The sequence below is a fragment of the Amphibalanus amphitrite genome, unplaced genomic scaffold, assembly GCF_019059575.1.
Source record: "Amphibalanus amphitrite isolate SeventyFive unplaced genomic scaffold, NRLGWU_Aamphi_draft 001748F_arrow, whole genome shotgun sequence".
NCBI lineage: Eukaryota > Metazoa > Arthropoda > Thecostraca > Balanomorpha > Balanidae > Amphibalanus > Amphibalanus amphitrite.
Genome location: NW_024883241.1, coordinates 73,162 through 89,936, shown reverse-complemented (window position 1 = coordinate 89,936; position 16,775 = coordinate 73,162). Strand labels below are relative to the sequence as shown.

General features: G+C 50.5%; 1 protein-coding gene across 1 annotated transcript; it reads left to right on the top strand.

The window, feature by feature from the left end:
- The first annotated feature begins 11,329 nt into the window (after positions 1-11,329).
- LOC122374964 (putative protein TPRXL) lies at positions 11,330-16,535 on the top strand. Its single transcript, XM_043354067.1, has 2 exons — positions 11,330-11,700; positions 14,597-16,535. Exons 1-2 carry the CDS (start codon positions 11,644-11,646, stop codon positions 15,590-15,592), a joined length of 1,053 nt encoding a protein of 350 aa, XP_043210002.1. The 5' UTR covers positions 11,330-11,643; the 3' UTR covers positions 15,593-16,535.
- Positions 16,536-16,775: the final 240 nt, after the last annotated feature.

Below are 16,775 nucleotides of genomic sequence, written 5' to 3'. Positions count from 1 at the left end.
CGGTGAAGCTGTCACAGGTCCGGCACGTGCCACGTGGCCACGTGTTTGAGTCGAGTACCTCCCAGATTATCGTGTATAAGCCAACTTGTGGCCTTATAGCACGAAAACAGCAGCAGTCAGGAAGCCTGAAATGGAACAATCGGTGAGGGGACAAGCCCTGCTTGCACGACCGGTGGTCACGTGGCACACGTGCAAATCTGGGCACCTCCGCTGCGGAGATATTTTATAGTGAAATATTCAAATGTACATAACTTTGTAAGTTTAAGTCCGATTGGGCTAAAATTTGGTGGGTGGATGAATTGTTAACCGACATGAACGAATGCGCCATGTTTGTTGCAGTGCGCCACGTTTGTCTCAAAGCGCCATTTTTGCCGCAAATCGCAGAATGTGCGTAACTTTGTCGAACATGGGACGATTAGGGTGCGCTTTGATTGAGGGATTGCTGCTTAAACGGCAGATATGAATGCACCACACTTGCCGCAAGGCGCCATATTTGTCTTAATGCGTCAGTGTTTGCGTTTTGCCTACGGCGGGCGTTTTTTTTGCGGCGGTGTTTGCGTTTTTTCGGTGTTTGCATTTGACGGCGGGCGGCCGTTTTTGCGTTTTTGGCGGTGTTTGCGTTTGGCGGCGGGCGGCCGTTTTTTGCGGCGTTTTGCGGTTGGCGGCGGGCGTGCGTGCGTTGCGGGCGTTTTTTGCGGCGGTGTTTGCGTTTTTTTGCGGTTTTTGTGTTTGACGGCGGGCGGGCGGGCGATGCGGGTATTTTTGCTGTTTGCGTTTGGCGGCGGGCGGCCGTTTTAGCGGCGGTTTGAGGCGGGCGGCCGTTTTTTTGCGGCATTTTGCGGTTTGCGGCGGGCGGCCGTTTTGTGGTTTGCGGCGGGCGGCCGTTTTTTTACGGCGTTCGTTATTTGCGGTTAGCGGCGGGCGGCGGGCGGTCGTTTTTTTTTGTGGCGTTTGGCGGTTTGCGGCGGGCGGCCGTTTTTTGCGGCGTTTTGCGGTTCGCGGCGTGCGGCCGTTTTTTGCGGCGTTTCGCGGTTGGCGGCAGGCGATGCGGGCGTTTTTTTGCGGCGGCGGTGTTTGCGTTCTGCGGCGGACGCGCGTTTTTTGCGGCATTTTGTGCGTTTTTTTCTGCGGTTTTCGGCGGGCGGGCGATTTTTTTGGTTTTTTTTGCGACATTTGCGTTGGCGTTTTGGGCGTGCGTTTTGCGCGTTTTGCGGTGTTTGCGTTTTGCGGCGGGCGGGCGGTTTTTCACAATTAAAGTCCCAACCTTCGGATCCGCAGTGCTGTTCGATAAGCGCTGCCCGGTATCCGAAGGTTGGGACTTTTCAATTAGACAATCACTATTCTTTAGAATTGTGATTTTCTATTGAAAATCCCAACCTGAGCTACCTCTCTAGGGGGGTGTTTAGCGTTTCTGCCGCGATTTTGGTCATTTTGATCCCCGCGAAAACGGCTCGATAGATTTTCTTGCCATTTTCAGCGTTTGGTCCCGTATCGGGGAGCTACCAGCTGGCATCGGTCGCTTGAAATATAATTAACCCGTTTTGGGGTAATCGGCACGTGCATTTTCCCATAGGGTTAACATGGGGAAAATTTTACAATGCGATTTGCGCAAAAACTCCACGTTAGAAATGAATTATATTTTTAGGGTCGAATCTCGGGCCGGGACCCCACCTCATGATGGTAATAATTTAAAATATAATTAACAAAATTTTGGGTAATCGTTAAGGACAGTTACCCCATGCTGAGTCTATGGCGAATTCGAAAAATAATTTTCAAATCGATTTTGCAAAGAAATTCCACGTTAGATTTTGAAAATGTTCCAATATGTTGTGCCCCGGGGTGTCGGCTACCACAAGGTATGGGTCAGATATGGGGCGATTGAAAAGCACGTGCCACGTGCAAACGTGTTTGATGGGGTAACCTCGTGCAAAATCCGACATTGGCCAACTGGGGGTCCTATGGCTCAGAAACGACTTCAGCTAGCGACACCAAATCAGTGCAGCCGGTGAGGAGACGAGTCCAGCTTGTTGCACCAGCGGTCACGTGGCGCACGTGCTATTGCACGTGCCGTGGCACGGGGTCAATTTTGGTGCTTAAATATACTAGCATTGTGAAATGCAAGGAATGGGGGAAATAGCCGTCAGGCCGTCAGTTTTTATGATAGGGTCGATCTGAAAACGGGTATAGACACAAAATGAAAAGGCCTAAAAAACTGCTATCTCGGATTTTTTGCAAAATGAAAAATTTAAAATTCTGGGGAAATTTTATATTCGAAAGGTAAAATTTCCCTAAATTTTCCCATTTTTCAAGTTTAGCCGTCCACTGTTCAGAGACGGTGACACCGGCCGGGGTCATCTTTTACATGCCGATGGCCACTTATATTGGTCATGACGTGGCGTGAGCCGTTAAGCTGTCAAAGGTCTGGCACGTGCCACGTGGCCACGTGTTTGAGCCGAGTACCTCCAACATAATGGTGTTTTGTCCAACTGGTGGCCGTATAGCGTGGAAACAGAACCAGCCAAGAACACTAAATTGGGTCAGTCGGTGAGGGGACAGGTCCTGCTTTCATCACCAGTGGTCACGTGGCACACGTGTTCAGCTGGGCTCCTCCTTTGCGGAGATACTTTATCGTGAAATATTCAAACGTCCATAACTTTCTCAAATATGGTCCGATTTGGTTCAAATTTGGTGGGTGGATGAATTGTTAAGCGACATGAACGAATGCGCCATGTTTGTTGCAGTGCGCCACGTTTGTCTCAAAGCGCCATTTTTGCCGCAAAGCTCAGAATGTGCGTAACTTTGTCGAGCATTGGACGATTAGGATGCGCTGTAATTAAGGGATGGCTGCTTAAACGGCAGATATGATTGCACCACATTTGCCGCAGGTCGCCATATTTGTCTTAATGCGTCAGTGTTAGCGTTTTTCTTACGGCGGGCGTTTTTTGCGGCGGTGTTTGCGTTTTTTTTCGGGGTTTGCGTTTGACGGCGGGCGGCCGTTTTTGCGTTTTTGGCGGTGTTTGCGTTTGGCGGCGGGCGGCTGTTTTTTTGCGGCGTTTTGCGGTTGGCGGCGGGCGTGCGTGCGTTGCGGGCGTTTTTTTTTTTTGCGGCGGTGTTTGCGTTTTGTGCGGTTTTTGTGTTTGGCGGCGGGCGGGCGGGCGATGCGGGTGTTTTTGCTGTTTGCGTTTGGCGGCGGGCGGCCGTTTTAGCGGCGGTTTGCGGCGGGCGGCCGTTTTTTGCGGCGTTTTCCGGTTTGCGGCGGGCGACCGTTTTTTGCGGCGTTTTGTGGTTTGCGGCGGGCGGCCGTTTTTTACGGCGTTTTGCGGTTGCCGGCGGCCGGCCGTTATTTGCGGTTAGCGGCGGGCGGTCGTTTTTTTGCGGCGTTTAGCGGTTTGCGGCGGGCGGCCGTTTTTGCGGCGTTTTGCGGTTCGCGGCGTGCGGCCGTTTTTTTTGCGGCGTTTCGCGGTTGGCGGCGGGCGATGCGGGCGTTTTTTTTGCGGCGGCGGTGTTTGCGTTTTTTTTGCGGTGTTTGTGTTTTGCGGCGGACGCGCGTTTTTTTTTGCGGCATTTTGTGCGTTTTTTTTCTGCGGTTTTCGGCGGGCGGGCGATTGTTTGTTTGCGAAGTTTGCGTTGGCGTTTTAGGCGTGCGTTTTGCGCGTTTTGCGGTGTTTGCGTTTGGTGGCGGGCGGGCGGGCGGTTTTTCACAATTAAAGTCCCAACCTTCGGATCCGCAGTGCTGTTCGACAAGCGCTGCCCGGGCCTATCCGAAGGTTGGGACTTTTCAATTAGACAATCACTATTCTTTAGAATTGTGATTTTCTATTGAAAATCCCAACCTGAGCTACCTCTCTAGGGGGGTGTTTAGCGTTTCGGCCGCGATTTTGGTCATTTTGATCCCCGCGAAAACGGATAGTTAGATTTTCTTGCCATTTTCACCGTTTGGTCCCGTGTGGGGGAGCTACCGGCTGGCAAAGTTACAAAAAATATAATTGACACGTTTTGGGGTAAGCGGCACGTGCATTTTCCCATAGGGTTAACATGGGGAAAAATTAAAAATGCGATTTACGGAAAATCTGTTCAGTAATATTTGTCCGCATTTTTAGGGTCGGCTCTCGGGCTGGCACCCCACCCGTCGGTGGTAACCGCTTAAAATATAATTAGAGAACTTTCGGGTAATTGGCACAGACAGTTACCCCATGTTGAGCCTATGGCGAATTCGAAAAATTATTTTCAAATCGATTTTGCAAAAAATTTCCACGTTAGATTTTGAAAATATCCCAATATGTTGTGCCCCCGGATGTCGGCTACCACATGGTATGGGTCAGATATGGGGCGATTGAAAAGCACGTGCCACGTGCAAACGTGTTTGATGGGGTAACCTCCGGGAAAATCCGACATTGGCCAACTGGGAGTCCTATGGCGTGGAAACCACTCCACCTAGCGACACCAAATAAGTGCAGCCGGTGAGCAGATGAGTCCAGCTTGTCCCACTAGTGGTCACGTGGCGCACGTGCTATTGCACGTGCCGTGGCACGAGGTCAATTTTTGTGCTTAAATACACCAACGTTGTTAAATGCAAGGAATGGGGGAAATGGCCGTCAGGCCGTCAGTTTTTATCATAGGGTCGATCTGAAAACGGGTATAGACACAAAATGAAAAGGCCTAAAAAACTGCTATCTCGGATTTTTTGCAAAATGAAAAATTTAAAATTCTGGGGAAATTTTATATTCGAAAGGTAAAATTTCCCTAAATTTTCCCATTTTTCAAGTTTAGCCGTCCACTGTTCAGAGACGGTGACACCGGCCGGGGTCATCTTTTACATGCCGATGGCCACTTATATTGGTCATGACGTGGCGTGAGCCGTTAAGCTGTCAAAGGTCTGGCACGTGCCACGTGGCCACGTGTTTGAGCCGAGTACCTCCAACATAATGGTGTTTTGTCCAACTGGTGGCCGTATAGCGTGGAAACAGAACCAGCCAAGAACACTAAATTGGGTCAGTCGGTGAGGGGACAGGTCCTGCTTTCATCACCAGTGGTCACGTGGCACACGTGTTCAGCTGGGCTCCTCCTTTGCGGAGATATTTTATCGTGAAATATTCAAACGTCCATAACTTTCTCAAATATGGTCCGATTTGGTTCAAATTTGGTGGGTGGATGAATTGTTAAGCGACATGAACGAATGCGCCATGTTTGTTGCAGTGCGCCACGTTTGTCTCAAAGCGCCATTTTTGCCGCAAAGCTCAGAATGTGCGTAACTTTGTCGAGCATTGGACGATTAGGATGCGCTGTAATTAAGGGATGGCTGCTTAAACGGCAGATATGATTGCACCACATTTGCCGCAGGGCGCCATATTTGTCTTAATGCGTCAGTGTTAGCGTTTTTCTTACGGCGGGCGTTTTTTGCGGCGGTGTTTGCGTTTTTTTCGGGGTTTGCGTTTGACGGCGGGCGGCCGTTTTTGCGTTTTTGGCGGTGTTTGCGTTTGGCGGCGGGCGGCTGTTTTTTTGCGGCGTTTTGCGGTTGGCGGCGGGCGTGCGTGCGTTGCGGGCGTTTTTTTTTTTGCGGCGGTGTTTGCGTTTTGTGCGGTTTTTGTGTTTGGCGGCGGGCGGGCGGGCGATGCGGGTGTTTTTGCTGTTTGCGTTTGGCGGCGGGCGGCCGTTTTAGCGGCGGTTTGCGGCGGGCGGCCGTTTTTTGCGGCGTTTTCCGGTTTGCGGCGGGCGACCGTTTTTTGCGGCGTTTTGTGGTTTGCGGCGGGCGGCCGTTTTTTACGGCGTTTTGCGGTTGCCGGCGGCCGGCCGTTATTTGCGGTTAGCGGCGGGCGGTCGTTTTTTTGCGGCGTTTAGCGGTTTGCGGCGGGCGGCCGTTTTTGCGGCGTTTTGCGGTTCGCGGCGTGCGGCCGTTTTTTTTGCGGCGTTTCGCGGTTGGCGGCGGGCGATGCGGGCGTTTTTTTGCGGCGGCGGTGTTTGCGTTTTTTTGCGGTGTTTGTGTTTTGCGGCGGACGCGCGTTTTTTTGCGGCATTTTGTGCGTTTTTTCTGCGGTTTTCGGCGGGCGGGCGATTGTTTGTTTGCGAAGTTTGCGTTGGCGTTTTAGGCGTGCGTTTTGCGCGTTTTGCGGTGTTTGCGTTTGGTGGCGGGCGGGCGGGCGGTTTTTCACAATTAAAGTCCCAACCTTCGGATCCGCAGTGCTGTTCGACAAGCGCTGCCCGGGCCTATATGGGTGCTACTGAGGGCGCCAGAAGGCACGGTGACTCTGTGGGAGATCTGCGGGGCGCAGTGGGTGAAAAAGTCGAGCTTTGTAAAATTGCCACAATCGACAGCTGTTTAAGCTGGTCCTAGCTGTTACATTATCAAAGATGTTCAAGCCTATGTCTGTGATTTTTATGTATTACAGGCAGACTTATCTAAGCACCAGAGTGAATCTGTTGCACTGCGAATTTAGAATCGCTTCAAGATTCACAATAAAGCTATGACTTGAGTGCTTACTTGAGAAGATAGCATCGTGATTAACGTCACGGAGCTTCAATGCATTTCGATTAGGTACTCAAAGAGGGGGGGGGGGCTAGGGAATGGCATTGGATAATGGTTATGGGCAAAATACTTCATGGTCATTGTTTCATCCGTTATCGCGCGAACTGCAGCTGTGCAACTAAAACATGTTCTCATTGTATGTGCATTGAACATCGCCCTCCGTATGTTTAGTTATGTGCGGTACACTCTAACTCTACAAACATGCTGTGAACATTGCCGAAAATACCATGGGTGCATTCATAATTCCGTTCGGGTAGGCATTAGTTTCCAACTGATAAGGGCGGCTGCTTTGTAGTTCGGAACAAAGACGCTCATGTAACACACGATCTTAAGTTATGAAGTAATACAGCTCAGCACAAATGGGAGCCGCCCAACCCAGAAAATGACAGCGGCCCATTCTTCAATGCCTCCCATTTACGATAGACATGATTCATTTCGAATCGTTGGAGGCCATTTTTCGAATGATAATCGTTGACCATCGTCACGATGCGTTGTCCCTGTCGGAATTTCTGATCGCCGATAGCACGCGACAAAATCGATGGGCACCGCTGGCGGGCGAGCCTTTAGCAAGGGTTCGTGAACGGGTCCCCAAAGAGGACAGTCACGACAGAAGCAGCTGATCAGGCTGATTGAGAAACAAAACCGGGAGTCAGTCATTGATAAATTGGACGTTGAACTTCTGTTCATGTCCTACTTTCCAGTGAAAGAAATAGAATTACTGATCACCATCTGGGAAATACCGACGGGGACAGCATGGATATAGCGTAGCATGCTATGTCTTCGTGGCCGATGAAATGTGAAATAACCTACTGGTACCTATCGTATCAAACGACTTATGTGCGATTAGTTGATGGTTTTGTGTAATGCTTCCAGTAGTTCAGCGCGATAACACTCAGACCGAGCTTCGCTACACCGATTCTTAAATCGATACCACCATTTACCAAATCACAAACGTGATGCACCCACTCACGGACATAACTTTCAAACAGGAGCCATGATGACAGGAGTGAGTCGCTTCTTTCAGGGCTTGCTACAGTGGAATGGACAGCTGACTGATGTAGGGACTGACACAATGAAAAGGGTGACTGTTGTCGGGGGACTGACAGTATGACAGATGGGTGACTGCTGTCAGAGGCTCACACAATGACAGGGATGACTGTTGTCAGGGCCTAACACCATGAAAAGAGCTGACTGAAGTGGGGTCTGAACCAATGACAGATAGGTGACTGCTGTCAGGACCTGACCAAACGACAAGAGCTGGCTTATGTAGGGTCTCATACAATGGCAGGGGCGACTGCTGTCCTGACAATGACAGGGGTGACTGCTGGTAACACCAGCACAGACAGTAGCCCCCCCCCCCCCAGCACTCAGGTGTCGCGGACCGCCTCCACGGCACCGGATGGGGTCAGTCACGCCCCGCACCTCACGGCAGCCCTCCTGAGGGGCGTCGGACAGACGGCGGCGCCCGTCTCATAAATTACCCCACCTGTCCCCTCCTATCGGCGAACAAGCCGCTCCAACAATTATCGTCCGATTTTATTATACGTACCCGTCGTCGGATGGCGGTCATAAATTCTACGCGCGGCCCGTTCGGCCGTAATTTTATATGAAGCCGAGCCTAATCGTACCATTCAGGAGAAGATTTATTGGAGGAGACCGCCCGTTTGAAGTCGGCGACCGGGCAGCGCGCCGCCGGTAGACGAACCTGGCGCGGCGCCGCGCCGTCATCGTCACAGCCGCGCCGACATCGCCGCTGGCGCGCCGTCACCGCCTGTCATCGGATGGAGGGTGCTGACGGGATGTTTAAGTGGTCCCCTCTGCCATTCGGTGTCATAAAGGGAGGAACAGTGGTGATATTTAATTTGAGTAGAACGAATGGAAATGAATTAGAATGGCAGGTAGGTAGGTTTCACTTTGAGGATTGCTGCTCTCAGAGGTGCGATAAGAGGGGCCCACAGCTCTATTGATATATAGTAAACTTTTAATTAATTTAACTTACCCGGCAAAGTTAATTGGATCCAACATTTAACATTTGAATAGCAAGTTTGGCCCTGCGATATTCGCAAGCATATCAAGCTCCTTGCTGACATTTTTTTATTCAAAGACCATTCTTGAAACAAATGTCTTTTTTGGGGTGCAAAGCCAGCCTCAGCCCAGCGTTACAGACATAATTATACAACCCAGCTCATAGCTCCTGCTCACCCGAAGTGACTGTCAGCAGCTAACTGCATGATCCGGCGGCCCACCCTCAGCCGTGCTGCTCCATGAAGTGCAGAGTGGGGTCAGATGGGGGGGGGGGGTACGGAGCGGGACCAGCCGTCCGTGTGGGCGTCTGTCCGCGCCAGCCGTGTGTCACTCACCGCCGTGTCATGGATGTCATCAACGTGTCAGCGCTGTGTCAGCCGTGTGTCAGGAAGGTATGTGAGCGACCGGTATGTGCACTGTGCAGAGGACCGTGCACCAGATCGGAAAGGTGATGTCATTTCAGTGCACAACGGACTTGGGTGGAGTGGTGCACGACTCACAACTCGGAACTGACGAGACGCACAGTGGCTTAGAATCATGTGTACACATAAGCAATTGTTTAAATATATAAAAAGTAATATCAAATAGCTAAAACTCGATATGTTTTTCCTTTTTTTGGGGAGCCGTATGACTTTCTTCGTGTGCCATTTTATTCGACTCGTTCGTCCTTTCGAGACCGAAGCCTGCATTCATCCTCATTCTCCCACTCAAACCTCAGTTTCTCCCTCACTCTCCTGGACAAACTTATCTTGTATACCGTCAAATTACCTCGATGGACATAGTTAGCCAGGGGACAGCGGCATTTGTTAGCGGTAATGTTGGCTACGGGTAGGGGGGGGGGGGGCAGGGCTTTCTATTCTATCGATAGTGGCTAGGAAGGGGCTATCGATTGATGCTGGAGGGGGTGCTGGTGGGTGCTTTATATCGATGTCGAATTTCGATCCTAGTTGACAGTCGCGTTTGTCGGAGCTTTTCAGAGGCATTTGTCGACGACAACGGGAGGTTTTACCAGGCGGGGTGCGGTGGTGATGCGAGCTGGTGCCGCCATTAGGGGTCAGGTTACACGTGGGTCTGGTGATGATCTTGGAGAAGGAAGGGGAGGGTTAGAAATCAGATAGGAAAGCTGAGGTTGGATGAAAATGACTGTCAGAAATCCATAAGCAAGATAATGTTGACTCATGACTGCATGAATTGCAAGAACGCTTCTACTTAAAGAAGCTGTGGTATGAAATGTCTCTCGTTTTTTTTGCCTGTCTTATCTTTTCTTCCCTTTGTCTTCATTTTTCTGCCCTCTCTCTCTCTCTCTCTCTCTCTCTCTCTCTCTCTCTCTCTCTCTCTCTCTCTCTCTCTCTCTCTCTCTCTCTCTCTCTCTCTCTCTCTCTCACACACCCGCCTCCATCCACCACCTCTTTGTTTCCTCATTCACGTCACGCCCATCAATGCAATGATTACATCACTGGCACCTATCAGATCCTCTCAGGGAGGCGCCCCACCAATTCCGTCCCGTTACAAGATCGACATCGACAGATCTCCCATCAAAGATCTGCCGAAAGTGCGACATACGAATCCGTTATGCCCTATCCATCACATAAGATCGGTCACGGCGTTGTATCAGGAAATGTATCTTGTTGTGTAAGCTGACGATCAGAAAGGACATGCGTCAGTCCCATGTGGCGAAGCTGACGCATCAGTTGATGATGTCGATATGAGACGTCGCAAACATCATAGGATGGCGGTGATTTCACGTCAGCAGTTATGATAACGCTCGGATCGCTGGCTGTATTTTACATGGAAGTAATATCAATATTCAAATAAGCATTTCAATGAACTGTTTACATTCTACACCCGTAGTCCAGTATCATTCTTAGAAATCTGACATCAGAGTACAGACACATCAATTGCGCTTGAAGTTTCATAGGGTTTAATATCGTTTGCATTACAATATTATGTTGCAATATTTCGATGAATATTTTCCAATGCAACCAGAAAATATATCCCTTTTCATTTAGTCACTAGCCCATTGATTAGGACATTTATCGAGTGGGACAAGTTGGCGTGCTTGGCAGACGCAGTCACACTTGATCCGCCACAGCACACGTCGCATCAGTTCCACCGTTCCACCACACATCAGTGACGTTATCAGACATCAGTTGGGTCATACCAAGACACCACACTTTCTGCCATGCCTGACCTTCCCTCCCTTCCTTCACACCCTTCCCCACAGAAAACTCCCAAGCTACCAAGCTATAGCACCGAGCTATACCAAGCCAGCACCGAGCTTCCGAGCAACACCGAGCGACACCGACAGACCTTCGCCGAGATTCGTTTCGCCCCCGCCTGGTCCGACAGGGGCCCGTCGCGCCTGTCGAACTGTCCGACAGCTCGGCCGACAGTTCCGACAGGGCCGCTGACAGCCGCCGCTGCGCCGCTATCGCCGCCATTCGTCACGGCCGCGCCGTGGCCGCGCCACACACTGCCGCCGTTCAGCGGATTATTTTCGCCGCGCGCGGCGAGCCTTTGACACCGATCCATTTCGCGTTCGTTTAGGTGCGACACACGGCAATATTTATCCTTTTTACGGGTCGTATATCATTTTAATAGTCGCTTCCGCTGAAAGTCGTCCTGCCGACCCGGCTGAGGCCATTAGCACTCATTTAACAATTGTCGTGTCAACATATGGCGTGTGGGCCAATCAGAGGCGGCGTTACAGCCGCACGGACCAATCAGCGTGCGCGACACAGCTTCAAAGCGCCGCGGCCGCTTTTGATGTCCGTCGTCGGCGTCAGTCGGTGTCGGACGCTCGCGACGGGAGGTCAGTCAGTGCGGGGACGCCGGGCGGCCCGCTGCTGCGACGCGACACGCGCGGAGAAGGTGCTCTCAGTTTACCGACAACCGCGCGGTGGTGGTTGAGCGTGAAAGACGGAGCGAGAGAGAGTTTATTGTTGTTTTTGTGTGGTGCTAGTCACCGTCTTGCGTGGCGAGAAACAACCGAGGTGGATTGTTTTCTGCTTCGCTGGAAGAAACTGCTGCACTTCCAGTTGTGAAGGCGTGAGAAGATCGGTGAATTGTGTGAGAAGTGTTACAGCATCGGAGCCATGGATATTCTAACCGGCTCAAATCAAGTCATCAATCCGGAATATGTTTCCCCACTGGTAAGTTTAGACGTAGAATAACAGCTGTTAAAAAGAATAGCAGCTGACACAACACAACTACATGTTAGCAGCGATCTGTGCTTGAAGCAGTGAGTCGGATAGATTCGGTAATCTTCCAGTCCTTTCCCTTATGCAGGTGTGGATTTTGGGCGTAGCCATATACATTGAAAGGGCTGACTCATTCATTCACTTCTCTCTGCCAGCACAGTGAATCCCGACGATTAAAAAGCTCTAGTCATTCGCATTCACTTCATATTGATGTATAGAGCCAGTAAGTCATCTGTCTTTCCACAGAAAAAGACTCCAATGAAATAAAATAGGTCGAATGTCGATGCATGCCGACTTTGCCGACTTTCGACAAACCAAGCTCCGTTCTAACTGATACCTCCTTTGACAGCGTGCATTCGTAAGGCATTTGAAACGCGAATTTATTTCACTGCCTATTCCTCTTGGGGAATCAGCGGTATAAAATTTGTTGGGTTTGAGTAGTATCAAATAAGATAAACTGGGCGCATGGGTAGAACGTGTCACGTCGATGCTGATTAGCTACAATATATATGCGTACCTGAACTTCGACCTCAATCAGTCAAACAAAAACAGCTTAAGTCAGTTTTAATAAGTCCATACACAATCCTACCATTTTCATACCAGTCTGAACCAGCATGAATGCTTTAGAACTCCGAGCGATCTCATTTCCTAACCAAATTCCTAAAACACTTCAACTTCAAAAGCCTTCATTTCACTCGGGTTAGCACGACTTGACAAAAGCATTATCTCAGGTTCGTCACATTGACAGAACTATGACCTATGACGGCCCGTCACTCATGTCACCTGTCACCTGTCAACTGTCAACTGTCAACTGTCACAAGGCCTGTCACCAGCACAGTTGCCAGACGGTTGGAATTTTGGGGAGACCGGCCTTCGGGCTGGCGGTGATGCGGTCCACGATTTATGTTCTTATTTTTATCCTAAATTATCAGAAAGGGCGATTTAACTGATCACAATTTTTTTTTTCAGTGGCGCGTTTATTAGGTACCGCTTTCTCCGGGTGGACGACGACTTTCAAATGCAATTAGGGACACTCGTCCCATTCGTGATTTTTTTTCCAAGATAAAAAGGAATTTTGAATGAAAATAAAACCACAATCATGCCACAGACATCCTGATCCAGGCATGTCAGCGGCATATTTTCCATTCGTATTTACATTCTTAAATTAACCCTCGCATGTGTGCGGCGTTTGCCAGCTTCTAATGTGTAGGGGGGGGGGTCGGTTGGACCCCCCCCCCCTTGCCGTTTGGCCCCTGATCGAGCTAGAGCTTCGCGGAAAAAACGAGCGTGTTGCCCGTGACGAGAGGAAGCCGATGATACCCAATTTTAAGGTCCTAGGTCATTGGTTGACCTTCCAGGTCAGGTCAATGACCCAAAGTCGGGAAAATCGGGACCTATTAGAAAGTCGTAAAGTGTGGCTGCTAAGGGGTATTTCGGGGTGCTGATCACGAATATCGTGTTAGTTTTGATCACAGATGATGTCTTTAAGCATTTAGACCAGGTCGGGTCAGGTCAGGTCAGGTCAACCAGTAGGGGTTGTGACGGGTATTCGTAGTACTTGTCAACCGCCTCTGACAGCTTCGTAACATGTTACGAAGGCACCAAAACTACTTCGTAAATGTTCAAATGGTTGCTAAATTCGAATTCAGCTCCAAAAACTAGCCTAGAAACATGTAAAACTCGAAAAAGTGAACCGAGGTCACCCGAGGTCACCAAAGGTCAATGACCTGACCTGACCTTCAGGTGACCTTGACACCCATTCTAATGCATGGGAGCAACATCAAATCACATGTTTGAACGTTTGAAACCACGAAAAGCTTGCAAACGCGCGGCTAATGCGAGCCGACATACGCGGAATCGCGATTCCGGCCAAACATGGTCTCGGAAAAGAGGTCACAGGTCAAAGGTCATTTGGGTCAGGGTCATGAAATTTTCAGGGTAGGTGTAAAATTGATCAATAAGAGGGTACTGAAAGTTTCGTCGCGATCGGCCGCTTTTTACGCGAGTCATTCGCGAAAAACCATGGGGGGGTCCATCCGACCCCCCCCCCCTACACATGCGAGGGTTAAGTGACCTCGTTACAATAATTGAAAAAGACAAACCATCACGTTGCCGTAACATATTACCGTCGGACATTGGGTTGCATTGCCGCAATTGTTCCCGAGAAGGCATAAAGCATTCTATTTTGGCCAGCATGACTAAGCATGCGAGTTTCATATACAGATGTGAAATATGACGGGAAAGTGTCATTAAACGTATTCAGGATAATTCCAGTGACCGTTAAACTACTCTTCTGCGATTGTTTTGTAAATTATGAACCATTAACTCATTACGGTATGTGAAAAGACCCACTTTCAAGTGGCTATATTTAGTTCAGAAATGTCGCGGTACTAAGAATAAAATTCAACTGTTATACGATCGTTAATGCCGGTCCAGAACGGTTGAACCTAAATAGCAATGGGTCGTTTATACCTGATTATAGCCGGGTAATTCTAACATAGAACATATACCTGGCTAAATCAGAAAGGGTGGCCTCAGTTCCTGTTCATTGATTTCTCATGTAACCTTCAAATTATTGCAGGGGTATAGCCGATGTTAGACATTTCTATCTTACGTTTTACCGTCTACAGTAGCTGACTAAACAGTAATTCAGAAACTAATATTTAGTTCCCACTGTTTGTAAGTGATCTGTGGCTAGAATATTACATTATTGACGTGGAGTGCCTCCTTCATGGAAATATGCTCCCTTGAACACCTTAACAATCTTCCTTTTTTTTTAATCGAGTGGCTTAACCATCGTTTCGAAGCCCACCAACAAAGTGTAACCGTTGTTCTCTGGCTGTTCCAGGAAACTAAGGAATCACCGCTGAGTCTGCTGGCCAAGACGTGCTCCAACATCGGCATGGATCAGCCGTCGCGGCTGACACCCGCCTCCAAACCGGCCAAGGAGGACTCCGCCGCCAAGTCGTCATCCCCTCCGGCCTCCTCTCCCTCCTCCTCCACCTCGAGGACATCAGAGTCGAGGAACCACTCCCGGAGGAGTCCTCCGACCTCCTCTCAGGGGCCGACCTCCCAGACCTCCTCCCAAGCGGGGAGCCGCTCCAAAGTCAGCTTCAAGCCGTATGAGTCTGTGACCAGTCCGTCAGCCGCCGAGCGGGGCAAGTCGCGCTCGCCGGCCGCGAAGGCCACCTCCCCTCGGCCGGCGGCGGCCGCCGTGGTGACGTCATCGCCAGCCACGTCACCTTCGGAGAAGGAGTCGCCCAAGCCGGCCACGTCGTACCTCTCTCCGTACGGGCTGGGGTCACCTCTGGACGCGCTCTATCTCCGCTCCGGACTGCCGCCGTCCGCGTGCAGGGACCCGCTCTGTAAGGGCTGTCTACCGGGGCTGTGCCCGACTGGATGTCTCCACTGTAAGACCCTCTCGGCGCTGCCTGGTACGCCTTCGCCGCTGGGTCTGGGTCTGTACCCGCCGCCGGGTCTAGTGGGGGGTCTCCAGCCCTACTGCTGCAACTGGTCCGAGGCCGGCACCTACTGCGGCAAGCGCTTCAACAGTAGCGACGAGCTGATGCAGCATCTGCGCGGACACACGGCCGCCGACGCGACGGTGCTGCCCTCTCCGCTCGGTTTGATGCTCCCGCGCGCCCCCTACAGTGCGGCCAGCGCACTATCGCCGCTGGCGTCGCTGGCAGCGGGGAGATACCATCCGTACGCCAAGCCGGGCCTGACGCCGAGCCTGGCTCCCAGCCTGCCCCCCAGCCTCGCGCCGAGCCTCGCCACGCCCTCGTCACTGGCGCTGTACCCGTACCTGGCCAACCCGTACCTGTACGCCGGCCTGAGGAGGTAGAAGTACGAGGGTACCGAAAACTGGACTCTAGTACTGCGGTACTCGTACTACCACCACGAGGTGTTAAGTACATCCGGGCGTGTAGAAATACTACGCTAGTATACGCACAATGGTACAGAGCGCTGGCTATCATTGCGCCGTGGTACTAACCTCGTGAAAGAACTCTGACCCTGGTGCTACGCTAGTGCTACGCTCGTACACGTACGAAGATGCTGGTACTGGACGCTAGTGCGAGGATCTGGCTGTGCGCTGTGACGAAGTTGGAATGGGTGGAATGGTTGCAATGGATGGAATGGTTGGGAAGACGGGTGGAGAAGCTGATCTGTTGGCAATAACCGAGCTTACGAGATGTGTGGAGAGCTGCCTCGACGACTTTCCACAGGGAGGTGTCGATGCGATGTGGCGCACGTGCTTGCCATCCAAATGAGAATGTTTTGTTAGTGTTCGACAAGGCCCTAAAATTTAGCCGGGACGCTGCGTTTGTCATCTTGGATTTGCTGTTCGAAAGAAGTGCGTATTTATACATTACGCAATACGCATGTTTTGTGAAAACAATGTGCTGGGAATAGTTAAAAAGCTGTGAAAGTTGTTAACAATCATTTTTTTCAGTTGCTTTCAACGCCAATGTCTTATGGTGACACGAGTCTTACAAAAATTCGAATGAGCGGGTTGCCAAACTGTTATAAATATGCCAACTGTCCGGATGCGATCATTGTTCGTAAATCGATATTCGCCGCTCGTGGAACTGCCATATCGCGAAGAAAACTTAACAAAGAACGGAGAGGCATAATTTGGGTGTGAGCTCCATGTGTCATTCGAACTTGTATTATCGCGTATTATATTATGCGTTAGCAATGCGATCGTGTTTTGTTGAGGCTGACATATCATTATGCACTGGTTGATGTGCATATAATCTAGCAAATACATACGCTACTGAAAGTAATTTGTACTGTTTCAATTGGGGATGGAATCGAGATCTTGACGTGATTGAAAGGCTTCGTAAAATAATGAGAATAAAACGTCAACATGGAATTTACCTCATTTAGATCAGGCAGCTGTGCCGTCGAGGATGGGCGGCCTATTACGTGGTTGCTCCGTTAGGCGGGGTTTGGCGGGTGGTTTCAGGAGCAGAAGCTGCTACCAGAGGGCGATCGGCCTTTTACTCAGCCAACGAAGTGTTTAG

Coding starts and splice junctions, on each gene's coding strand:
- LOC122374964 (XM_043354067.1), top strand. CDS start 11,644: ATGGATATTCTAACCGGCTCAAATCAAGTCATCAATCCGGAATATGTT. Junction 11,701..14,596: donor CGGAATATGTTTCCCCACTG/GTAAGTTTAGAC, acceptor TGGCTGTTCCAG/GAAACTAAGGAATCACCGCT.